Genomic DNA, 26,214 nt, shown 5'->3' on the forward strand with positions numbered 1-26,214 from the left:
TTAACGTTTAGTATGAAGTAGAGAGTGATATTCTGAGACAATTTGCTACTGGTTTTCATTTTATTTATTTGTGCTTTTTAGCTTTTCAGTTTTTAGCAATCTGGTCGCTTGGGTCCAAATTCCCCTAGCAACCATGCATTGATTTGAATAAGAGACTGGAATATGAATAGGAAAGGGACTAAATAGAAAGATGAGTAATAAAAAGTAGCAATAACACTACATGTGTAGCCTTACAGAGCATTTGTTTTTTATACAGGGTCAGTGACCCCCATTTGAAAGCTGGAAAGAAACAGAAGAAAATGGCAAATAATTAAAAAACTATAAAAGATAAATAATGAAGACCAAATGAAAAGTTGCTTTGAATGGGTCATTCTATTACATACTAATATTTAAAGGAAAACTATACCCCCAAACAATGTAGGTCTCTATTAAAAGATACTGAGTAAAACAGCTCATGTGTAAAACCCTGCTTCATGTAAATGAACCATTATAATAATAATATACTTTTTTAGTAGTATGTGCCATTGGGTAATCATAAATAGAAAATTGCCATTTTAAAAAATAAGGGCCGCCCCCTGAGATCGTACGATTCACTGTGCACACATACGAACCACATATAAGGTCACATGAGCCAATTAACAGACAGAGTTCTGCCTTTTGCTTCCTCACTTCTTCCTGTTACAGTTAGTGTTGTAGTATTTCTAGTCAGGTGATCTTTGAGGCAGCACAGATAGAGTCACGAAATGGTGGCTCAAGGCAAGAGATGTAAAAGGGCAATATTTATGTAAATATATATTCCAGTTTGGTAAGATTCTTTAATATATCATTCAATTTGATATAAACTATCCGTTGCTTAAGTATTCATTTTGGGGGTATAGTTTTCCTTTAAAGAGGACCCGTCACCCAAAAAAATTATTCAAAATCCTATTTTATCACATTAGTCAAGCAAAATGAACCTTAATTACACTGTATAAAATATTTGAATCTTGTTTCCTTCAGTCTGGGAATTCATAATTATAACAAGCAGGCAGGAGCCATTTTGTGGACACTGTTATTAAGACAAGTCTTGTATCATCTCAGAATCTTGTTTGTGCACCAGAATGGGGGACCTGATGTCCATCCCCATGCCCTGGCTACACAATTAAATGGTAAAGAGAATGGGGGGAATGTGGGGAGAGCAGTGACATGTAGGAAGTGCTGAATGGAAAGTGAAAGTAATTGCCTAAGGCATAGAGGAGGGGCAGATAATATTTGATTGACAGCTGAGATGTTTAAATGAGCTTACAACAGCTATGAATACTTTAATAAAAAATAGAAATTGGATTTCATGTTTAATTTGAAAAGGACTTTTATTATACAGATTTTTGTGTCTGGGTGACAGGTCCACTTTAATTTAAAGGTGAACCACTCCTTTAATTGGGCCAGTTAGATGTAGGGAATTAGAAGCTGTATTGGGAGGGTGGCTCTAATCCCAGGTGTATATCTAAATGTCCCTCTTTTACAGGTCTGCAAATTCCCCCCAATGTGAAGTGTTTGGTAATAATGTTGTGTTTGCTCAGTTGTTTTTGTTTGTTTTGTTTGATTGTTAGAACTATCCAACCCTGAGCAAAAGAACTCGAAAGTGAAGCCTGTGAGGTCAGCATCCAAACGGGTCCCTTTAACAGAGCATGAGGTAAGAAGGGCAGGGTAAAGGGGAAATAAACTTAATAGAGAATAAGTTAAGAAACGTTCTACACCTCATGTTTTAGGCTTTAATACTGGCCAAAGGCCCAACAGCCCGACTGTATGAGAATAGAGAATAGAATCTAGAATTCAACTTACACCGATGATTAGTAATTCATTTAGGTTGATATTAAATGGTAGCATAGAATCCACTGCATCAGAATTAAGGGGTCGTTTGCCTTTGAATTAACTTTTAGTATGATGTAGAGAGTTATTCTGAGACAATTTGCAATTGGTTTTCAATAGGGATGCACCGAATCCAGGATTCGGTTCAATATTCGGCCTTTTTCAGCAGGATTCGGATTCAGCCGAATCCTTCTGCACGGCCGAACCGAATCCTAATTTGCATATGCAAATTAGGGGTGGGGAAGGCAATCACGTGACACAAAACAAGGAAGTCAAAAAAAATTTCCCCTTCCCACCCCTAATTTCCATATTCGAATTAGGATTTGGTTCGGTATTGGGCCGAATCTTTCGCAAAGATTTGGTGCATCCCTAGTTATCATTTTTTATTATTTGTTGTTTTTTAGTTATTTTGGAGAGCTGCTTTTTATTCAGCAGCTCTCCAGTTTGTAATTCCAGCAATCTGGTTGCTAGGGTCCAAATTACCCTAGCAACCATGCATTAATGTGAATAAATGTGGTGACACACTAAAATTCCGGGGAGATTAGTTGCCCATCGACAAATCGCCTCTTCTTCTGGCGACTAATCTCCCTCAAAAGCCTTCCAGCCGGAACTCAAATCGATTGGTTTTCCAAAGTTGCCTAACGAGGAAACTTCGGGCAAGTTCAGAAAATGAAGTGCTCCAAGTGTCGTCCTGCCAGCTAGAATATAAATTGCCGGCGGGATGACACTTGGAGCGCTTCGTTTTCTGAAGTCGTCCGTAGTTTCCTCATGAGGCAACAGAAAACTAAGCACTCCGAGCTCTGACGGGAAGGCTTTTCAGGGTAATTAGTTGCCCGAAGAAGAGACGATTCGTTGGTGGGCAACTAATCTCCCCGAATCTTAGGGGGTTATTTACTGAACTCCGAATGCAAAAATTATGAAAACTTTGTGCTTTTATTTTTAATAAAAATCTAAATCTTAAAAAAATCACGAATTTTTCGGAATGTATTTGACCCCGAGGATGGTCCCCCGAGAAGTCTTTATCTGAAAATCTGGCATTTCAGACCTGTCCAGGTTGCATATAAGTCAATGGGAGAAATCCTAATGATTTTTTGATGTATGCTGGGTTTTGGGCAATACTTCCGACGTTTTTAGAGTTTTCGGGTGAAAATTACCCAAAAATTTTGAAAATCGAATGAAAAAGTCTGATCGAAAAAATCAGATTTTTTCCCTTAAAGCCAATTTTCAGGAAAATGTGATTATAAATAACCGTAAAAAACCCGAGCGGATTTGATCGGAGTTTGTAGCAGAAAATATTGAGATCAATTCGGAGTTTGATAAATAACCCCCTTAGTGTGTGTGTGTCACCAACGTAAGAGACTGGAATATGAATAGGAGAGGCCTGAATAGAAAGATGAGTAATAAAAAGTAGTGATAACAATAAGGGGCAGATGTATCAAGGGTCGAATATCGAGGGTTAATTAACCCTCGATATTCGACTACCGAATTAAAATCCTTTGAATATCGAAGACTAAGGATTTTGCGCAATTTGTTCAATCGAAGGAATAACGATTAAATCCTTCGAATTGAACCATTCGAAGGATTTCAATCCATCGATCAAAGGATTATCCTTCGATCAGAAAATTGTAGCAAGCCTATGGGGACCTTCCTCATAGGCTAACATTGGCCTCAGTAGGTTTTAGGTGGTGAACTAGGGGGTGGAAGAAATTTTTAAAGAGACAGTACTTCGATTATCGAATGGTCGAATATTCAAACGATTTTTAGTTCGAATCAGTCGATTCGAAGGTCGTAGTCGAAGTAGCCAATTCGATGGTCGAAGTAGCCAAAAAAAACATTCGAAATTCGAACTATTTTTCCTCTATTCCTTCACTCGAACTTAGTGAATGGGCCCCTAAATGTGTAGCCTTACAGAGCATTTGTTTTTAGATGGGGTCAGTGACCCCTGTTTGAAAGCTGGAAAGAGTCAGAAGAAAAAGGCAAATAATTGAAAAAAAACTATAAAAGATAAATAATGACGACAAATTGAAAAGTTGCCAATTTTAAAACATACTAAAAACATACTATATATATATATATATATATATATATATAATAGCAGTCAGGGTTTACATGCAGCATTGACGTGACCTGTGATTGCGCCTGCCATTGTCATTGAAAATGAATAGTGAACAAATGGGACATGTTATTGGCTGCTCCTCACACATCAATCAATTGCTTGGGCTGCTAAATGCCTGTTATTGGCATTACCCTAAAGCTCCCCATAGATGCAAAGACGATAGACCAATCCTTTGGAATTATTGTGAAGTTAGTGGGATTTGAACGATCGCACATCTTACGATTTTTCGGCCGACATCTATCAGGAAATTGATCGTCCAGGTCAAAAAATCTTTGTCGGTCCCAGTGCAATCTATCTATGTTTGCAGGGCCAAGCAGGCAGCTCCCCTTTGTTTTCCTGCCAAATTGGTCTTTTTAGTTGATGGTCAATTTGTACGATCGTTTCGAGATAATCGCGGTCTCACAACATCTATGGGCAGCTTTAGGGCTCTTACTCACTGGCGTTCTGACCTGCACTCCCCTGCGTTCCGTTTTTTGGCCGCAGGGGAGCGCAGGAATAGACGCATGTCATTATTTCAAATGGGGCTGTACTCACTCAGGCGCGTGTAGGCGCCGAACGCAGGAAAAATGCAGCATGTTGTGTCTCAACCTGCGTTCGGCGCCTACACGCGCCTGAGTGAGTACAGAACGCCAGTGAGTAAGAACCCTTAGGCTGTGCAGAGCGGCTATAGATAAAACTAGTGTATCTCACCAATCACTGGGCTTGTGAGAAACCTGTTGTAGAATAGGAAGGAACACAGATCTGTCAACTTCCTCCCCCCCAGCTCCATGTGGAACCAGCTGAAATCACTCACCCTCTACTGGAGCCGGCCCAATCCCGGCATGGCAAAGTCTTCCTCTCCGGAAACAGAGTTCTCATCAACCTCAACCTTCTCAGTAAGTTTCCTGCTAATACAGTTCCTGGGAATGCAGCAATCAGGCTACTGTTGCATCGTGGGTAAGCGAAATGCATACGGACATCTTATCTGCAGGAAACCTTGGCCTGTATGTATGACATTTATTTCCCTGTCGTTTCTGTAAATAATTCCTGGTACCAGTATGGCATACATTATCCACAAACCCGCTATCCAGACAATTTTGAATTATGGAAAGACCGTCTCCCATAGACTCAGTATTATCCAAAAAATTTTTCTTTTATTCATTGTACCGTTATCTTTTTTTTTTTTTTTGCCTAAAAACGTGTTGTTTTGGCAGCCTGACTATTGGATAATCTATTTTGGTCACTAATTACACTGTCACATAATTTTTGTGGTTTTATTGCAATTTTATTGTTCCTTATGTATCTTTAGTATAGTTCTGCTGTTTGGTGCTTTGTTATCGAAAGATAGATTTTAATTAGTTTGATCCGCCAGGATATATGCTTTCCATAACTATATGGTTTTCTGGGGGCTTTTTACAGTTTGGGGGTCTTACGGCACATAACGCACAGTTGGGGCTCTCATTTCAGCAGCTGAGTTGGCCAGCGTGAAAATTCATATGCACGTTTTTTTATTTGGGGTTCGTACACACCACATATTTTGGTAAATCTATGCATATTGGGCATCAAACTATTCATTAGACCTCTGACGTCCATATTTAGGGTGATTTTTTTTTTATACGTAAAACATTGTGTGAGATAAATGCGGCAAACTGCAACATTTTTAGGCCATTTTCAGAAATGTAAAAACCTCTACGTTTAGAAAAGCTTTGCAGTTTGGTGTAGAAAGACGTCTTTATCTTTGTTGGATTCGTCAGAATGTGTACTTTCCAAAAACATATGGTTTTGGGGGGTCTTTGCTGTTAGGAGGGTCTTGAGGCACATAATATTAAGTCAGGGGTCTTTGTTCACAGAAGGCGAATTGGCAGCGGAGAAAACTATTTTCAATTGGGGGTGGCACATTCCAGCTGCCTTGGGATATCAATGCATATTGGGCATCAAACTGTTCAGTAGACCCTTTGCGTCAATATTTTTGGTGTTTTACAATTGTATGTAAGAAATTGGGTGAGATAAATGTGGCCAATTCCAATATTTTTAGGCGATTTTCAGAAATGTAAAAACCGCTGCTTTTATCGCCAAATTTAGGAAAGGTTTGCAGCTTGGTGCTTTGGAGTAGAAAGACATGGCATAAGCAATTTGGATTCAGGGGAATGTCCAATGGTTTTCTGGGGTGAACGTACTTCTTGGTCACAACATCCCATCTAATTAAAGCATTCAGCATTGGGAACAATGGTGCTTCGTTATGCTAATGAAAAGGTTAAATGCATTAAATGAGTTAAGATGACTTTAGATAACACCCTTTGTTCAATTAATCCCGAGTCATGACGCGTTTAACTCACAAATCCAAGTGGCTTCATCTGTACTATTATGGCACAATTATAGACAGCATTCGAAGACAACGTTATGATGGATGTAGAAAATTCAATTTCTGGTGTCAGTATCTCTTTAAGGTATGAAGATCCAAATTACAGAAAGATCTGTTATATGCAAAACCCCACGTCCCGAGCTTTCTGGATAACAGGTCCCATACCTGTACTATGGTATCACTTGTCCTGCTTCCAAGTAACATGGGCCCCCCAGATAACCTGTATGTGACCCCGCCCCCTCCTGTGCTTGTGCCAACTGGCGGCAGCAGGGAGACCCAGAGGCAATTGTTAAACTGCCAGCATTTGAGATCCTCAAGGGTCTGAATTAGAGGAGCACAGGCAGAAGAGGTACATGAGTAGCTCCCAATCACACAGCTCTTCTGCTACCCCTAGTTCCACCCTAACCAATCAAAAATGGAGTCTTTGTGAGACGTTTTTTCCGTAATTCAGAGCTTTCTGAGTAACCAGAACCCGACCAACCCCGGCAGATATTGGGCCGGCCTGCACATCACTACTGTACTCTCATTTTTTTTAAAGGTATCCTGTCATCGGAAAACATGTTTTTTTCAAAACACATCAGTTAATAGTGCTGCTCCAGCAGAATTCTGCACTGAAATCCATTTCTCAAAAGAGCAAACAGATTTTTTTATATTCAACTATGAAATCTGACATGGGGCTAGACATTTTGTCAATTTCCCAGCTGCCCCCAGTCATGTGACTTGTGCCTGCACTTTAGGAGAGAAATGCTTTCTGGCAGGCTGCTGATTTTCCTTCTCAATGTAACTGAATGTGTCTCAGTGGGACATGGGTTTTTACTATTGAGTGTTGTTCTTAGATCTACCAGGCAGCTGTTATCTTGTGTTAGGGAGCTGTTATCTGGTTACCTTCCCATTGTTCTTTTGTTTGGCTGCTGGGGGGGAAAGGGAGGGGGTGATATCACTCCAACTTGCAGTACAGCAGTAAAGAGTGATTGAAGTTTATCAGAGCACAAGTCACATGACTAGGGGCAGCTGGGAAATTGACAAAATGTCTAGCCCCATGTCAGAATTCAAAATTGAATATAAAAAAATCTGTTTGTTCTTTTGAGAAATGGATTTCAGTGCAGAATTCTGCTGGAGCAGCACTATTAACTGATTCATTTTGAAAAAAATGTTTTCCCTTAAGTAGCTGTAAATGAGAAGCAAAGTCACAATCATTGGGGAGTACCAAGATGTATGACGGGTGGGGGGATGCCTATCTTTTGGACCCCACCCTCATTGCGACTTTCTTTCGCCTTTAAGGTACGGTGCTCAAAGCTACGTGTAAAGACCCCTTATGTGGAAAACAGGTTGTACACATAATAAATCCCACACTTATTTTCATATGGATTATTTATTATTTATTTTCATTTTTAGTTTGTATAAAATAGACTATATGGGAAATCTGTAATTCAGAGCTTTCCGGATAACTGGTTTACAATGAAATGTTATATGAATATATGTAACTAACATCAGAGGTATAACACGTGGATTCAGGGGATAATTCACTTTTCTGCTTCACAGGGAATAGAATCACAGAGAAGGGGCTGAATGGGCTGTTGGCTGCAGTAGAGACTCAAGAGAACAAGCCAATCCCAGGAATCAGGGGCCACACTGGGCTACTCCGTCTGTCTGTGGGGGTAAGAAGGTCTCAACCAGATCCAGGGTATAGAATAGAAGCAGCCAGACTGACAGCGAGTAATACTCAGCATTGCTCAGCACAATGGAAAGATGCAGGTTACATGAAAACAACGGCCACTTTTGACACAACTGTCATACATCCGATTAAAGATGGCCTCACACTGGTGCAAACGCCTACGTATTCTTATAAGGCTGCTCCCATCTTCCACAAAGTGCACTTTTTTGCAAGCGCGTAGGTCATTTTAAAGAGGTTGCTCACATTTAAATTAACATTTTAGGGGTTATTTACTAAAATTTGTCTCATGATTTCAATAAAACAAACTCGACCAAAACTCCTATCCACGATTTTACCTTATTTATTACTAAAATAACTGGGAAAAAATCAGTTCGGGGAAAATCTCGATAAAATTGAGAAAAAACTCAAATTGTACAAATTTTTCGGATTTGACTGCCAAAATGGTCGATTATTTTCAAGTTATCGCCCAAAAACCCCAAATATTCGGGCTCATTTATCAACACTGAGGGAATTTGCCCATGGGCAGTTACCTATAGCAACCAATCAGTGATTAGCTTTTTAAAGCCAAATGCAAGTAGGACAATGAATGCAGCAATTTGATTTGTTGCCATTGGTTTACTGCCCATGGGCAAATTTGCACAGTGTTGATAAATGACCCCCCATTGTGGTCTGCACTAGGTTTCATATAATAATCCGAAAAAATTTGGGGGTTTTGGCTGATAACTCAAAAAAAAATTTGGGAGTCAAATCTGAAAAAAATTGTAAGATTTCAGTTTTTTCATAATTTTATTGAGATTTTCCCAGATTTCCAGTTATTTAGTTATCGTATGAAACCCAGTGCAGACCACGGGGTCATTTATCAACACTGGGCAAATTTGCCCATGGGCAGTAACCCATGGCAACCAATAAAACTGCTGCATTCATTGTCCTACTTGCATTTGGCTTTAAAAAGCTAATTCCCAGTGTTGATAAATGAGCCCCAATATCTTCAGATTGGAAAAGGGACATGTGCCATTGACTTCTACATGACCTCAACAGGTTTGACATGGAGTATTTTCAGAGTTGTACTTTTAGCAACTTCGGGGGTTTAATAAATGTCGAAAAATTCAGGGTTTTTTCTCTCTAAAACGTTTGTTTTTTGCCCAAAAAACCTTGAATAGAAATGTATTGGTTTCAAGGATGTTGGGTACCCAAAAATTCATTTGCATTTTGCCAGCGAGGGCTCAGTTTTTTTTCCAAGTAAAAGTAGTCACTTGGGGGGTGCCTAACTTTTGGCACCCCCAAGTGTTAAATGCTAGTCCTTCTCCTTTAAAAGGGACATACTGTAGCTACATTATGTGGGCACCACTAACAACAGTTTGCCCATTTAATTGATGTCTCCTCAGTAGATATCCGGCACATTACACTATTTTCACTGTATTTCATGTGTTCTTTTTGTTCCCTTTCTTTCTAGAAGAACCACTTCACTCCGGAAAACGAAAGCTTCATAAAGCTGCAAGAGCTAATGCTTTCCCGGGACCCGATACACAAACGATCCCGATTCTCAGTGGATGAGCAGATACAGTAACACAAGTTCATACACAATCATTTGGTGCCATAGAACAATTCAGCAATACATGTGAGCCCTGTACATCAGTCTAATCAGCTCGACCCCAACCTGCATTTCTACCTGCTCCCCAAATGCTTCATCTACAACCCAACCTTCTGCCCTACAGCAATCTTAAAACCATAAGTGAAGTCATCATAACCGTGACATCATCTTGACACTGCAAGTGATATCATTTAACACAGGTGGAAGGAAGCTCATTTTGCAACCTTAAAGTCGACCTGTCACCCAGACATAAAAATCTGTATAATAAGTCCTTTTCAAATTAAACATGAAATCCAAATTATTTAAAGCTTTCATAGCTGTTGTAAGCTCATTTAAACTGTCAATCAAATATTGTCTGCCCCTCCTCTATGCCTTAGGCAATTACTTTCACTTTCCATTCAGCACTTCCTACATGTCACTGCTCTCCCCACATTCCCCCGTTCTCTTTACCATTTAATTGTGTAGCCAGTCTATGGGGATGGACATCAGGTCCCCCATTCTGGTGCACAAATAAGATTCTGAGATGATACAAGACTTGTCTTAATAACAGTGTCCACAAAATGGCTCCTGCCTGCTTGCTATAATTATGAATTCCCAGACTGAAGGAAACAAGATTCAAATAATTTATATAGTGTAATTAAAATTCATTTTGCTTGACTAATGTGATAAAATAGGATTGGGATTAATTTTGTTAGGGTGACGAGTCCCCTTTAAAGGAACAGTTCAGTATAAAAATAAAAACTGGATGAATAGACAGGCTGTGCAAAATAAAAAAATTATCTAATATAGTTAGTTAGCCAAAAATGTAATGTATAAAGACTGGAGTGACTGGATGTGTAACATAATAGCCAGAACATTACTTCCTGCTTTTCAGCTCTCTAACTCTGAGTTAGTCAGTGACTATAAGGGGGGCCACATGAGTCATAACTGTTCAGTGAGTTTGCAATTGATCCTCAGCATTCAGCTCAGATTCAAAAGCAACAGTTATGGCCCATGTGGCCCCCGCTCAAGTCACTGATTGGTTACTGCCTGGTAACCAATCAGTGTAAACCAAGAGAGCTGAAAAACAAGTAGTGGTGTTCTGACTATTATGTTACACATCCAGTCACTCCTGTCTTTATACATTACATTTTTACCTAACTAACTATATTAGATACATGTTTTATTTTGCACAGCCTATTTATTAACCCAGTTTTTATTTTTATAATAAACAATTCTTTAACTCATATTTCCAACCAGCATTCCGCCCAAGACCCGCTGATTGATTCTGATGTATGCAACAGATCTGAAACCCTGTTATACATTAAAGGGGTTGTTCACCTTTAAATTAACTTGTAGTATGACGTAGAGAGTGATATTCTGAGACAATTTGTAATCGGTTTTCATTTTTTACTGTTTGTGGTTATTGAGTTATTTAGCTGGTTATTCAGCAGCTCTCCAGTTTGCAATTTGCTTAATCTGGTTGCTAGGGTCCAACTTACCCTAGCAACCATGCATTGATTTGGATAAGAGACTTAAAATGAATTGGGGAGGCCTGAATAGAAAGACGATTAATCCAAAGTACAGGTATGGGATCTGTTATCTGGAAACCCATTATGCAGAAAGCTCAAGGACACATTCCGTAGACTCCATTTCATCCAAATAATCCAAATTTTTAAAAAATGATTTCCCTTTTTAATAAAACAGTAGCTTGTATTTGATCCCAACTAAGATATAATTAATCCTTATTGGAAGCAAAACCAGCCTATTGGGTTTATTTCATGTTTACATGATTTTCTAGTAGACTTAAGGTATGAAGATCCAAATTATGAAAAGATCCATTATCTGGAAAAACCCAGATACCGAGCATTCTGGATAACAGGTCCAATACCTGTAACAATAACAATACAATTGTAGCATTTGTTTTTAGATGGGGGTCAAAGACCCAGAAGAAGGCAAATCATGTAATATTCTGGAAACAACCAGTGGTAAAAAGCCTCTTTTATTACAAGTTGGAAGAAAGGGGGCAGGGGGAGAAAAACCTATTTACAAAATAAAACATAAATGCACATACATACATATTTATACAAAAAAAAAAAAAGAGGCAGCCCCCCTGGTGCAGATACGTGGGCTTCAGGGGAAATAGTGCATTTGCTACAGGACAGACTTCCCACAGTGCAGGGGCTGCAGAAAAGAAAGACAAGGCATCTCCCCCATAAATGGAACGGTCCACGAGACGTCACTTTCCTCGCTTCTGTCACGGCCATCATCATTAGGGCAAGTCCACAGCAACAGCATGCGTGTACGGGGGGAGGGGCAATAAGGTATGCATTTTTTTTCCTTTTCTTTAAATAGTTATAGAACTATACATATATATAGATATATATATATAATTTATTAAGCTAACATGCCTTTTCTTTTTTTTTTCTTCAAAAATAATTCCAGTTTTTTTTTTTTTACCCCCAAAAAAAAAGTTTATCTTTGCGGTGTTAATTTGACTGCGATATCTAGGCCAATACGGTGCCTGCGTGCGATGTTTGAGCTGCACTCCTGGGGGAGCAACCAGACCAGATGTAAAGGCACCACAGTAGCGCAAGGGCCTCGTTGCCTTTCTTACATTCCCATGGCCAAATTTATAGCATCTTCCTGTGGGTCTGTATTGCCTGAAGGATAATAAAGGGGAGACAAATCAGCATGTTTCACCATCTGCAAGGAAGTAATCTGGCAAGCAGGGGTACTAATGAGGCCCCATGTTTATTCTGACTCTGAAAGGGGGAATTATATACCCCATATACCATATACAATTTCATTCCGGAACCAGCAAGTGTATTTGTTTAGTTATAATATTGGTGTGTAGGTGCATCTCAGGTCATTTTGCCTGGTCATGTGCTTTCAGAAAGAGCCAGCACTTTAGGATGGAACTGCTTTCTGGCGGGCTGTTGTTTCTCCTTCTCAATGAAACTGAATGTGTCTCAGTGGGACCTGGATTTTACTATTGAGTGCTGTTCTTATATCTCCCAGGCAGCTGTTATCTTGTGTTAGGGAGCTGTTATCTGGTTACCTTCCCATTGTTCTGTTGTTGGGGGAGGGGTGATATCACTCTAACTTGCAGTACAGCAGTAAAGAGTGACTGACGTTTATCAGAGCACAAGTAACATGACTGCAGGCACATGGGAAACTGACAACATGTCTAGCCCCATGTCAGATTTCAAAATTAAATACAAAAAAATTAAGTTTGCTCTTTTGAAAAACAGATTTCAGGGCAGATGATACTAAATTGTGCAGAACTATAGGTTCCATGCAGGATGCTGCCACTTTGCAAAGTGATTTGTCTAAGTTGGAAAACTGGGCAGCAAACTGGAAAATGAGGTTCAATGTTGATAAATGCAGGTTATACACTTTGGCACAAATAATATAAATGCAAGTTATACACTAAATGGCAGTGTGTTGGGAGTTTCCTTAAATGAGAAGGATCTAGGGGTCTTTGTAGATAACAAGTTGTCTAATTCTGGGCAGTGTCATTCTGTGGCTACTAAAGCAAATAAAGTTCTGTCTTGTATAAAAAAGGGCATTAACTCAAGGGATGAAAACATAATTATGCCTCTTTATAGGTCCCTGGTAAGGCCTCATCTGGAGTATGCAGTGCAGTTTTGGACTCCAGTCCTTAAGAGGGATATAAATGAGCTGGAGAGAGAGCAGAGACTAAGTGCAACTAAATTGGTTAGAGGGACGGAAGACTTAAATTATGAGGGGAGACTGTCATGGGATTGTTTTCTCTGGAAAAAAGGCGCTTGCGAGGGGACATGATTAGACTTTACAAGTACATTAGAGGACATTATAGACAAATGGCAGGGGACCTTTTTACCCATAAAGTGGATCACCGTACCAGAGGCCTCCCCTTTAGACTAGAAGAAAAGAACTTTCATTTGAAGCAACATAGGGGGTTCTTCAGTCAGGACATTGAGGTTGTGGAATGCACTGCCGGGTGATGTTGTGATGCTGATTCAGTTAATGACTATAAGAGGGACTTGGATGATTTTTTGGACAGACATAATATCAAAAGCTATTGTGATACTAAACTCTATAGTTAGTATAGATATGGGTATATAGAATGTGTAAAAGTAGGGAGGGGTGTGTGTATGGATGCTGGGTTTTCATTTGGAGGGGTTGAACTTGATGGACTTTGTCTTTTTTTCAACCCAATTTGAAGGATCAGTAACATCAATTTTTTTATTAAAAAATGAGTTAGCGTAGAACGAAAAAAAAACCACAAAGAAAAAAAGCGCTAAAGTCTTTATTAAGAAGTAACGTACCGAAACTCCGCTTGCGCTCCTCTTCAGAAAAGGCGACACAGCGACGATCCATCATGCGGCGCTTGATTTCTCCTCCCTGACCATCTCCTATAAGGAAAGCAGGGAGGAGAAATCGAGCGCCGCGCGATGGATCACCTTTTCTGAAGAGAAGCACAAGCAGAGTTTCGGTAAGTTATTTCTTAATAAAGTCTTAACGATTTAAAAGTTTAATTTGTCTTTGTGGTTTTTTTTCATTTGACACTAACAAATTTTTTCATTAAAAAATATTGATGCTACTGGTCCTTTAACAATGTAACTATGTAAGTCTGCTGGAGCAGAACTATTAACTGATGCATTTTGAAAAAAACGTGTTTTCCCCGTGACAGTATCGCTTTAAGGGAAACTAAAAGTAGCACTTACCCAAAGGAAGCCTTGGGAAGACACTATAATTAAAGCATGAAACCATTTCAAGTGACAAGAAGAACCAAGAAGAGGCCATTTTATTTTGCAGGAGTCTGACTTTGAAAACAAGGAGACTGCTCCTTACCATCTCGATGAAGCGAGACAGATCTGCTGTTCTTCACAAAGAATAGAGAGGCGCTGTTCAAACTGGACCCCTGATGCTTCTGCGCTTGCTTATCCTTCTCTGCCGCGTGCTCTCTCTCATGGAAATGGTCGTCTGTGGCACTTCTTCCCAAAGATCGCAGGAGCTCCTGGTGGGCGGACTCTACTTCCTGCAGGAAAGGAAGAGAAGTCGATCAAAGAGCACATCCACCGGAAACAAGAGTCACAGGCTCTGGCTTGAGCCAGATATAAGTATAAGAGAAATAACCCTGTAGCCTTCTTCTTAGCATAAATGATACAGGTATGGGATCCGTTATCTGGAAACCCGTTATCCAGAATGCTTCAAATTATGGAAAGACAATTGTTTGGAAACAGATCCGCACACACACACAAAATTATGCAGTCGGGGGGAATGACCTCTTTTATTATGCCACCAGAAATTCAACATTTCGACCTTCATCAGGATACAATTCTGTGTACAGACTCATTTAAACCCAACAAACCCCGCCTCCATTTCCCATCATGCAATCCAGGAAATGTTTTAACACCCAAAACAAACAGTCCAATATATACCAAGTCCGTTAGTCCAATTAGGGTATACCAACATCCTTGCGGGGTTTGTTTAAATGGGTCTGTACACCGAAAATTGAATCCTGATGAAGGGAGGGTTTACATTACCCGCTATCAGCGCTGGCCAACATATCACCGGGAGGCAGAAGTAATAATAACAAAACGGCTTTATTGTAGGATACTAGGTGGTTGGTTACGTCGTGGATGTGCAAAAAACTAACGCGTTTCGTGTCCCCTCAACCGGACACTTCCTCAGAGTTAGTGTTCTTTGCACACCCACTACGTAACCAACCACCTAGTATCCTACAATAAAGCCGTTTTGGTATTATTACTTCTGCCTCCCGGTGATATGTTGGCCAGCGCTGATAGCGGGTAAAGTATTACTTTTCAATTGAAGCCCTCGGTGGAAGTTGCCGAAATCCCGCGATAGCTGCGGCGGACGAGGTGAGGCAGACGGTTTGGGCTGGGCTCCGCCATATTTGCATCTCTTTTTGCCGGAAGGGAGGGTTTACCCTCAGAAAAGTTGAATTTCTGGTGGCATAATAAAAGGGGTCAATCCCCCGACTGCATCATTTTGTGTGTGTGCGGATCTGTTTCCAAACGATTGTTGTTGCTAGGGGACCCGGCCGGGCCAACGGAGGACCAGCACTGTCATTGCTGTATATGTGAATTACAGGTGTGCGGCGGAGTAATTACATTGCATTCAATGTAATCCCAGTAGACTCCGTTTTATCAAAATAATTCAAATTCATAAAAATGATTTCCTTTTTCTCTGTAATAATAAAACAGTCGCTTGTACTTGATCCCAACTAAGATATAATTGATCCTTATTGGAAGCAAAACCAACCTATTGGGTTTATTTCATGTTTACATGATTTTCTAGTAGATTTCAAGTATGGCGATCCAAATTATTATCTAATTACTTGGAAAACCCCAAGTCACGAGCATTCTGGATAACAGGTCCCATACCTATATTCCATGTTTCTAACCCAAGATATTTATTCTTTTTGGTAATATTTGAAAAGCAACCCTAGTCGATATGGCTGATTTTGATTGTAATGAGAAAATCTGCTTATTCTCGATTCAAAAAATTTATGAGAACCAATTGTAGAAGGAACAACATAAGCACAAATCTCTCCTCCATACGATATGCAGATCATCGTCTAGTTACTGCTACTTTTATGTGTTATTCGATGGTGCTAGATAAAGGTTAATGGGATACTGTCATGGGAAAACGTTTTTTTTCAAAACACATCAGTTAATAGTGCTGCTCCAGCAGAATTCTGCACTGAAATCCAATTCTCAAAAGAGCAAACAGATTTTTTTATATTCAATTTTGAAATCTGACATGGGGCTAGACATATTTCCCAGCTGCCCCTGGTCATGTGACTTGTGCCTGCACTTTAGGATGGAACTACTTTCTGGCAGGCTGCTGTTTCTCCTACTCAATGTTATGAGCTGCTATCTGGTTACCTTCCCATTGTTCTTTTGTTTGGCTGCTGGGGTGGGCAGGGAGGGGGTTGATATCCCTCCAACTTGCAGTACAACAGTAAAGAGTGACTAAAGTTTATCAGAGCACAAGTCACATGACTGGGGGCAGCTGGGAAACTGACAATATGTCTAGCCCCATGTCAGATTTCAAAATTGAATATAAAAAAATCTGTTTGCTCTTTTGAAAAATGGATTTCAGTGCAAAATTCTGCTGGAGCAGCACTATTATCTGATGTGTTTAGAAGAAAAAAAAAAACATGTTTTTCCATGACAGTATCCCTATAAGACCTTTTTTCATATTCCGAATCCTCCACCAAAGTTAGGAATCGCAAATTCCAGTTCTCACCTTCAGCCTGTGCAGTTTGGCTGTCAGCTGCTCTATCGTCCTGAAGATAATATCTACATCCTGAATGACAAGTTTCGGGGGCAGGAGATCCAATGGATCACTTTCTGTACTTCTCGACGGTGGAGTGGCAAATCCTGATTGGTAAGTCGGCGTGTGGTTTGACTCTCGAGATTCCAAGAAGGAAGGGCTCGCTAATCGGTCAGAGTTCGTTGGGGATTCTGAGACTTCGTTATCTTCCTTTGCAGAAACCGCTGATGCAGTCACATAAAAGAAATTTCCTGGTGCACAAGGTGGGCAGAAAAAGAACCGATAAGTCATAACGATATTGATTCGGATATACCATAGGATATGCTGGGGAAGGAGACACGGCCTCGTGCCTGCAAGGACAAGATGCTACAATCTAGAGCTGCACACATAAGGGGCCACTACGCAAAGTTTTAGCAAACCTCAAACGGGTGCTTTAACTGATGGATTAGAAGATTAGGCAGGTCTCAGCTACCTCTGCATTCCAAAGGTCTCGTTAATACGGACGGGACAAGGATGCGGGTTAGGAAGAATTTCAGAGGTGGAGCGAAGGGTAAAACATATGAAAAAAGCAGATTCAAGAGTTTAAAGGGAATCGATCATAGTAGAGTCACAATTCATGGCAAAGCCCCAGTGATTGTTATACACAAGTGCCAGTTTGGGCCTAAACTCCTAAAGGAATAGATGAATGGGTTATGGACAGTGGGCTTCAAAGCAACACAATGGGGTTTGTTGTTTCGCAGCCTTAGATAAAATCATCCAGTGACAGTTCAGAACCACCCATTGAGTTGCAACTAGGGGTGCACCGAATACACTATTTGGGATTTGGCCGAATCCTCGAATCCTTTGTGAAGGATTTGGCCAAATATCAAACCAAATCCTATTTGAATATACAAATTATGGTCTGGAAAGGAAAAAATGGTGGAAATTTTTTTTTACTTCCTTGTTTTTGTTGAAAAGTCACATGAACTCCCTTCCCGCCTCTCATTTGCATATGCAAATTACTATTGGATTCGGTTCGGCCAGGCACAAGGATTCCTGCTGAAAAAGGCCAAATCCCTTACCAAATGCTGGATTCAGTGCATTCCTAGTTGCAACGAATGTGAAAGGCCTTCATTAATCTTCATGCTGAAGATACATCATCATCGAGGCCTACAGTGATCCCAATTGTGCTTTGCACATATCTCAAATCCCGTAATATGGGGCGAGATACATGGGACCATAGACGTCACTGTCAACTTTATCCAAACTGGCACCATGATGAAAATGGCATTATGCATGCGTTTTTTTTTTATTGATTTGTGCCACTTATGGAGGAAGGTCATCCCAAAAAATTCATTTTTAGTATGTTGTTGACGGATTTGTCTATTTTATTTTAACTACAAGTATTTTTGGCTCCTGTTATTTGGCACTCAGACTGTTCATGTACACTAGCCACTAGAACGGTTTGAATTCCAGACTGCATGAGTGATCTTAGCAGTTAAAAAACGATAAGGGTAATGTTGACATATGTACATTCAGTCCACAACATTCTAAAACTTTTTAACTCCAAATAGGATTTATTTGATATGAAAGATTCCCTTTAAATTCAAAGAAAGAGGCATCACCCTTAGAGAACTTGTAAATTCTAAGAAATAATTTGGGTCCCACATCTTTGGCTGGGGAGGAGAAACCATGAGCATGGGGGAGCTATACCCCCCAACAAACTCAGAACAAACCAAAACATTACAGATTTTAGACACTTCTCTATAGTGTAAGTTGATTTTAGGACATACTGTATTTCCATCCTTGTGTTTTGCACTTTTAACTCTAGAATAATAAACAATACTCTCAGACACTTTCAAAAATTGTGACACAAATTTACAGAGGCGTAGGAAAATAAAAGTGGGGCTGGCACTTTAATAGTTTAGGGCCAGCACCATAGATTCTACTGCCCACACTATAAAACAACCAAAGGAGGGAGGGTTTACATTTCTAGGCAAAATAATGGAAACAATAACAAAAGTATTTATTTTGCCCGGTAACTTAAAGGGACTTCAGTCACGGAATAAGTTGACGTCACTGTTAAAGGCTGCATTAGTCACATTTCCTTTGGCTTCTTGATGCCTACGGTTCCATTGGCTAGTCCGGAGAAAGTGAGCCTTATCAGCTTGGTGCAGAGTCTACACTACTGTTATGGACAACATCATCCACTGAACTGTGATTTTCTCAAAAGAAGCATTGGCTAAAATGCAACATATGCGGCAAACCTGGGTAACGGAGTTTGGGTATAAAAAAGGAAACAAATGATATTCCTCAAAAAAGGCATCTGCACTGTTCAAAATATATCTCAAGCAAGTAAGGCAACCGTCTTTTATCAGTTAATAAATATAGCCATAGGTGTTCCACCAACTTTAGTTGCACAGTTCCCGACTTCCATCGAATCCAAGAATAATGTCTAGTTTTCATGCTGGTATGTAATAGCCTGCAAGGCTGACATGCACAACCTAAACTTCTGCTCTACAATGTGTAAAGTTCTCTGTATTCTACCTACACATCAGAGAAGTAAGACCATGACCTCTCCTGCAGAGGAGTAGCCTTCTAGTTATGGAACTGGAATACCACAAGATGCTGGATCAGATAAAATGCCCTTTTTAGAAATCAAACCTTTGCTGCAACGTAATCCCTGGCAGATCCCAGTCAACTACTCCACTAAAATAGAACCTCAACTCTAATGGGTTTGGAACAAGCAAGTGTGGACAGGTGGATGACAAACAAGTCAGGGTTGGAAGAAGAACATCATGATATGTTTGGAAGAACCTGTTTAAAACACAGTGACATTGAGAGAATCTCTTACTCCTGTGGGACATGGGAGAGTTTTGTAAACCACAGGTCTTCAACCAGTGGCTTTTCAGCTGTTACTAAACGTTAGATGTCAGCACCCCCAGACAAATTTGCTGGAAAACAATAGATCAGTGCTAATCACCGGCTGTAGAACCAAGTAGACTACAAGACATCTCCATGGGGACAATCCAAGGACAATCACACAAGGAAATATCAACCTCTCCGCACAAGACAAAGATGTACGTTTCACACTTTGGAATGCTCATACATGGAGAGTAAACCTCCCAATGCTATTGATTTGGAGAAGACTTTAGAGTTGAAAGGGTGATGCCACTGAAGGTTAAGCAGAATGATGGTGAGAGACAGACAGCAATGCAGCATCTGGTTGATTAATGCCACCTCCCTGTCCACTCGCCAAACTCAAAGACAATGCGTTTTACCATCTACAATAGCTCCAGCGCCAGCTTCCTGCAACACACTCTGTGATTGGCTGCTGTCTGGCAACGGTATGACATCATAATTTCCCACCACCTCAGCTGTGCAGAAGATAACCAGAATAAAAAAAAAAAAAAGAAAGAAAAAGGGAAGGGGGAGAAAAAAAGGTGGAAAGACAAAACAAAAGAATTTAGAAGATAAACAGAAATCCATTAAACTCATGGGAAGATCGTTAGTGGACACGTTTGATTGATATTGTCAGGAAGACTATTATACGATCATATTGGCTAATTATGTCATGTTTATGTCAAACAAAAAAAAAACAGCAATGGCATTCTAGAAACAAAGATGAAGGTGCATGAACATTTCTCAACATTGTCATCTCCAAAGGTATATTGCAAGCGTTGGGTGAACACATCTCAATGGCTTCAACGATGCTCCTCTGCTTGAGTGACAATGGGTAACAGAGCACAGGGCCAGGTCTGAGAGGATCATTTCTCACCCCTTCCAACCCCGGCTCTGCTCATGGTGATTGGTTCTTCTACTGGTGACCCTTGGCGAATGGGTGGGAGATGAAAGGTAGGATAGTGATCAAATTAGGGATGCACCGAATCCAGGATTCGGTTCAGTATACGGCCATATTCAGCAGGATTTGGATTCAGCCGAATCCTTGTGCCTGGTCGAACCGAATCCATCATGTGACTTTTCCTCTCAAAACAAGGAAGTAAAAAATTTGGTTCGGTATTTGGCCGAATCTTTGGTTGAATCCAAAAAAGTGGATTCGGTGCATCCCTAGATCAAACAGAAAGGAAACTACTACAAAGATGAACTGGAGTATAAGGCATGATAAAAACTAGAGCAAGAATACAGTCCTGTAAATGATGGTCAGTGAATTGATGACTTATTAAAAGAAATATGGGGAGGGAGTGTTTAGCTGGAATGGCCTCTTAAAAAGATAAGGCAAGACTAATTTATTAGCTAGAGACGATGTACCATCAGAGAAGGTGCCTTAGGCCCCTGATAGTGAAGATCCATGACTAAAGAGCCCCAACTTTCATGTTTTTTTGTTCAGCCCTATTAAAGGAAAACTATACCCCCAAAATGAATACTTAAGCAACAGATAGTTTAAATCAAATTGAATGACATATTAAAGAAATTTACCAAACTGGAATATATATTTACATAAATATTGCCCTTTTACATCTCTTGCCTTGAACCACCATTTCGTGACTCTATCTGTGCTGCCTCAGAGATCACCTGACCAGAAATACTACAACACTAACTGTAACAGGAAGAAATGAGGAAGCAAAAGGCAGAACTCTGTCTGTTAATTGGCTCATGTGACCTTACATGTGGTTTGTATGTGTTCACAGTGAATCGTACGATCTCAGGGGGCGGCCCTTATTTTTTAAAATGGCAATTTTCTATTTATGATTACCCAATGGCACATACTACTAAAAAAGTATATTATTATGATAATGGTTCATTTACATGAAGCAGGGTTTTACACATGAGCTGTTTTACTCAGTATCTTTTAATAGAGACCTACATTGTTTGGGGGGTATAGTTTTCCTTTAAGCAACGTCTACAGACAGATCTAGACTTTCATCTACATGCCCAGCAATACCCACTGAGCATGTGTAGAGTCACCGACACTATTGGAGTTTTGACCAAGACTAGAAAGACAATCTCAGAGGCATGGATCTTTACTATCATAATACAGAGAAGAAAGCTGCACCTTCAGGCTGCTACTCGGAACTCTGTTTCAGCGATATATGCTAGAATTCAACATAGTAATCGCTCAAGAGTAGACCAAGGAACACCACCAGAATTGCATTTATTTTCAGGTCTTTCTCCTGGAACCGCTGTATTTCTTTCCACTTTTTGATACATCACATCATTTACATCCTAATCTTTTACTAGGCTTTAACTACAGTGTAATAAGTATGCGGGAATCACTGGTTGTGTTCTAAGAATATTCCTTCTCCGCCTGTTTCCATTTTTCTGGGGGTCGATATTTGGCCTGTGAAGCATTCTCTGGAAGCACCCATAAAACGGAGGCATTAGTACACGTAAACAGGTGGTGCTAGCAAGAAAAATGCATCGGCTAAGGCAAAAAAGATGGCTGCCCCCATATGTAACCTAGGCAGAGGAGGAAATGTATTTTTCCCATGGAATCTTGGAAGAATCTTTATTAGGCAAGCTTTAACCCAGGCCAATCCTTCACCGGTAATATCTATTGACCTCATATGGGGCTGCGTTTACATAAAGTGGCTTTGTGTGCGAAACGCATAAGGCTGTGTGTTTGTCTACTTTTGGCCTAAAATAAAGTTTCCAGTACTTTTACCTGCCTGTCAATGGGTTCTGTAAGAGCCTGCCATCTTCTTTCTTTGGTTGAACTTCCACCTTGAGCTTTAGGTCTGCAGCATGAGCACCAAGACCCCACGTTTATACTGGTGAGATTATAGACTGCTTGGATACACACCAGGGACGTTTTTTCCTTTTCTGATTATTGCCTTTGCATATGACCCAACTTTGTAAACTCTGCTTTACGGCTGGTCCATAGAGACTAATGCTTATATAGCTCCTACAGAGAGCCTTTTCCCTAACTTTCTGCAAATTATTTAACTTTACACTCAAACAGCCAACACAGTTTTGGCCTCATTGGTCTCAGCTAGGGATGGGCGAATGTTTTCACCTGGTTTCGCCACAGAAATGACGCCCATAGACTTGTATGGCGGCGCGCGTCATATACTTAAATGGGCGCCGGCGTCAAATTTTGCAGAAACTAAACGGGTCAAAATCACCCAAGCCTAGTCTTAACCACATCGGCTGTTCCTATTGTTGCCACCTGGCCGGAAAAAATTATGGCTGATCCCAATGTTATTAATAGGGAAAAAAGATAAATATATAGGAAGGCCGGTATTTTTTTCCAGAAAAGGTGGCAACCCTAGCTGTTTCTCTTAACAACAGAGCAATTTGTCCATGCTGTTGGTGAAAAATATATATTGCAGATTGAAATGTTTGAAGGTGTTTTAAGGATTTAAGGAAAACAAACCAAATTACAGACAGGCCCTTTATTCAGAGAACTATTTAAATCAAATTGGGAGCAGAATCAGTAAATACTATTAGTGAGCATGTTGGAGACCTCTAGTGACCAAAGAGAGGTAAAACCACAATCTCAATAATTTCTCCAAACCATGCTATTCAATAAAAAATATATATTTTATTCACATCAGTAGTTAAAAAACATGTATAGTATTCCCTCTAACGCCTTTATTCAGAGAAGCCCATGTCCCAAGTATTCCAGATGACCGATCTCACACCTGTACTTGAAACAGAGGCTTCTCCGTATGTGAGTGCAGAGATGGCATTGAACGTAGTGGGGGGGAAAGGTAGATTTATAAGGACTTACTCTAAAGCAGCATCTGTTCAGGCCCCCTATGCATTTCACCCCCTTCTTAGCCCATAAAGAATCAGAGATACATAAATCTGCTTATCCAAAGTCACTATGCTATGATGTTCTAAGACCTTTCAAACTAGCCTTCACCCCAAATCTGACTGCTGTCAGTCTAATCCTTCCTCTGGACCCCTGGTCATATCTCATAGCAACACAAAGATTCTCCTTCTAATGATGACAACACATTTATGACATCTCAGACTGATGTCACTTAGCAGCAGCTGCACAGGGAGGATGGACAAATGAACAAGCAAAATGGCTGAACAAGACCCTTTCAATCACGGATACCCAACAGGGGATACCCCTTATAATTGGCTGGTAGCAACTTATCCATTCCTTTAGTACCTACTTAGGCTAAAACATGGCACCTAGTAGACCTAGGACAATGGAGCTGATAGCAATAGGAAAGCTTTCATTCTAGAAAACAGAGCTTGTAGATATTCACTACAAACAATATTTATAGACTTATAACAATTCATTATCAAACAAAAACAACGTTTACTTGATTGAAAATAAAAAGATGAATCCTTCTCACAAAGGTTATATTCCCATTTAAAATTTTCAATAGATGGCCTCCACTCATTTAAGGGGCCATGATATTCGCATCTGCCCACACCCCTGGTCACCCCTCCTAGCAAAGTGCTATTGTGACTTTTTGGGGGGGTCAGAGGTTGCGTGTGTTTGGATCACTGGCACGTGGTTGTGTTTAGGAGTGAAGGAAAGTGAGTGGTGGAAGTCGCAACTGAGAAGTGCAGGAAGCAGATGAGTCGAGGGCATAAAAAGGGCAGTGAAAGTAGCAAAGAGATGCATGCAACAGTAGGAAAATCAAATGTTGGTGCTGTGTGGGATAGAGTATCAGATAGAATGGAAGAGAACTTATTGCTGCATCTACAGCATTTAAGTGGGAGGATTAGCGTGGCTGAGAGTGCAAGATGCATCAAATAAGGCTTTTAAATATGAATTCACAGGATGCTACAGTCTGCCGGGAAAGGGGCTAAGGCTGCAGTGAATATAAATACATGACAACTCCACTGGCACCAATCCATTGGTTGAGATAAATAAGAGAAGTGCCCAAGTATTGCTTCAACGCCAGGTCAAACCCCATGAAGATTCACAAGAGGAGGTCCCCCCGGGCCACTAAGATTCTTAGAAAGGATTTGGAAGGTGTATTACAGGCCAATCAACTCAGCAATGGGTTTTCTTTATGAGGTTGGAAAAAATAAGAGCGGGTGCACCTTTACAGAAACAAGGGTCGGCCATGCAATAGGAATACAGATGTATTAATCTACAGGCATCTCTGAGAATTGTAAGCAGAGACAACAGCAGAATAATACAAAGCGTGTATAGGAAGAAGATATTATTTAAGGGTTTAAACTGTTGGAACATTTAGAGGCAGAGTTTCATCATCGATCCACACTCAGTCCATCAGATACAAATCAATAACATAGAATACCTGCCATAATGTGTGAAGGACAACAAACTAATGTGGACCCATCTGCATAGAACAAGTGGTATCTCAGCACTTACCAACGAGAGACAGAGGCCCAACCAAAAACAAAAATATTTCTTTCCCAGAGTCACCATGAGATGTGCCTTGACCTGTAGAGTCCTGTGGTTTGGACATAAATGACCAAAAACAAAAAAAGACCTTAAAGGAGAGATATTTTACTTACCTTTCCTAACAACTCTGTAGCTTCGGTTACTATGGTCCTCACTGTGTAGCTGCTCTGATTGGTTCTGATGAACAGAACTGCCTTGTGGGTTGCGTTCAACCAAACTCCAAGCAGTCTCTTCCCCATCTCTGGAACCTGGTCTCTCTCCATGTGGAAAGTTCAAAACAGACCTGCTGCTCTCAGAGCCGCTAATCGAAGGAGGAATTGAGGTCTCCTTCTCTTCAGTAGTCTGATCTCCATCTAGATTTTCTAATACTGCATCTGTCATGGTGTCCCATGGGTGCCCGTGTCCGCCGATGACGGAAGGCGTAGGCGTGAGGTCTTCTTCAGGCTCAGCCACGGGGGCAGAGCCAGAGTCGTACTCGGAATGGCCGTGGTGGAGCATGTTCTTCAGGATCAGCTGACGGAGGTTGTGAACTAAGGAGAGAAATAAAGAGTGCCCATTAATGGAATAAAGTCTATTATGGGTCTATATCAAGTTATAAATTATATTTTTTCGGATTTACCAACTAAATACTGGTCGATAGCTATGATGTTACTGGAGTAGCCTATACCAGCAGACTTTGATAAGGAAATGGCTTACTCACCATCATCCAGTGCAGACTCAGCCAGCCCTTCAGTCACTGCAGGCCAATGGTAGGGAATGCGGTTGGAAGAGTCTAACCCCAGTATCCCACCTCCAGCATCCTCCTCTTTGGATGGGATAGGCAGCAGGGTAGGTGTCCGAGCTTCATCTTCTTCATCATCTTCCCTCTCTGGTTCCTCTACGACGACATCTGGCTTTTGGTGGCCTGAGAATTCTCCAGCGCTCTCGTCACCTGAATATGTTATCAACAGTTCATTTGTGGGAGTATCACCTAATTCAACCTTTTCTTTGAGCAAACACAGCAGGTTTATCTTCACTTGCTTCCCTCAGATCTCAAAGTAAGCTATAATAATACGTCTTATGAGTAGTGACTGCTGAAGTAGGTAGGCTTTTGGGGGGG

At 40.5% G+C, this 26,214-nt stretch overlaps 2 protein-coding genes across 8 annotated transcripts in view; one reads left to right on the forward strand and one right to left on the reverse strand.

Moving 5' to 3' along the window:
* LOC108699390 (leucine-rich repeat-containing protein 71) overlaps positions 1-9,872 on the forward strand; it is a 33,318-nt gene extending 23,446 nt beyond the window's left edge. The window contains exons 14-17 of the mRNA XM_018231427.2: positions 1,590-1,672; positions 4,728-4,839; positions 7,848-7,963; positions 9,434-9,872. Coding sequence (XP_018086916.1) covers positions 1,590-1,672; positions 4,728-4,839; positions 7,848-7,963; positions 9,434-9,547 — 425 coding nt within the window. The 3' untranslated portion in view covers positions 9,548-9,872. The remainder of the gene's footprint in view (positions 1-1,589; positions 1,673-4,727; positions 4,840-7,847; positions 7,964-9,433) is intronic.
* A 1,664-nt stretch (positions 9,873-11,536) lies between these two features.
* Positions 11,537-26,214, reverse strand: part of arhgef11.L (Rho guanine nucleotide exchange factor 11 L homeolog) — a 116,519-nt gene continuing 101,841 nt past the window's right edge. For 6 of the 7 annotated variants that reach the window (XM_041573538.1, XM_041573537.1, XM_018231434.2 and 3 more), the window contains 6 exons: positions 25,816-26,046; positions 25,229-25,645; positions 20,101-20,196; positions 16,814-17,091; positions 14,390-14,576; positions 11,537-12,213 (listed from right to left, as the gene is read on the reverse strand). In XM_041573538.1, coding sequence (XP_041429472.1) covers positions 12,164-12,213; positions 14,390-14,576; positions 16,814-17,091; positions 20,101-20,196; positions 25,229-25,645; positions 25,816-26,046 — 1,259 coding nt within the window. In that variant the 3' untranslated portion in view covers positions 11,537-12,163. The remainder of the gene's footprint in view (positions 12,214-14,389; positions 14,577-16,813; positions 17,092-20,100; positions 20,197-25,228; positions 25,646-25,815; positions 26,047-26,214) is intronic. The other variant, XM_018231436.2, reaches the window with a different exon arrangement.

The sequence above is a fragment of the Xenopus laevis genome, chromosome 8L (genome assembly GCF_017654675.1).
Source record: "Xenopus laevis strain J_2021 chromosome 8L, Xenopus_laevis_v10.1, whole genome shotgun sequence".
Lineage (NCBI taxonomy): Eukaryota > Metazoa > Chordata > Amphibia > Anura > Pipidae > Xenopus > Xenopus laevis.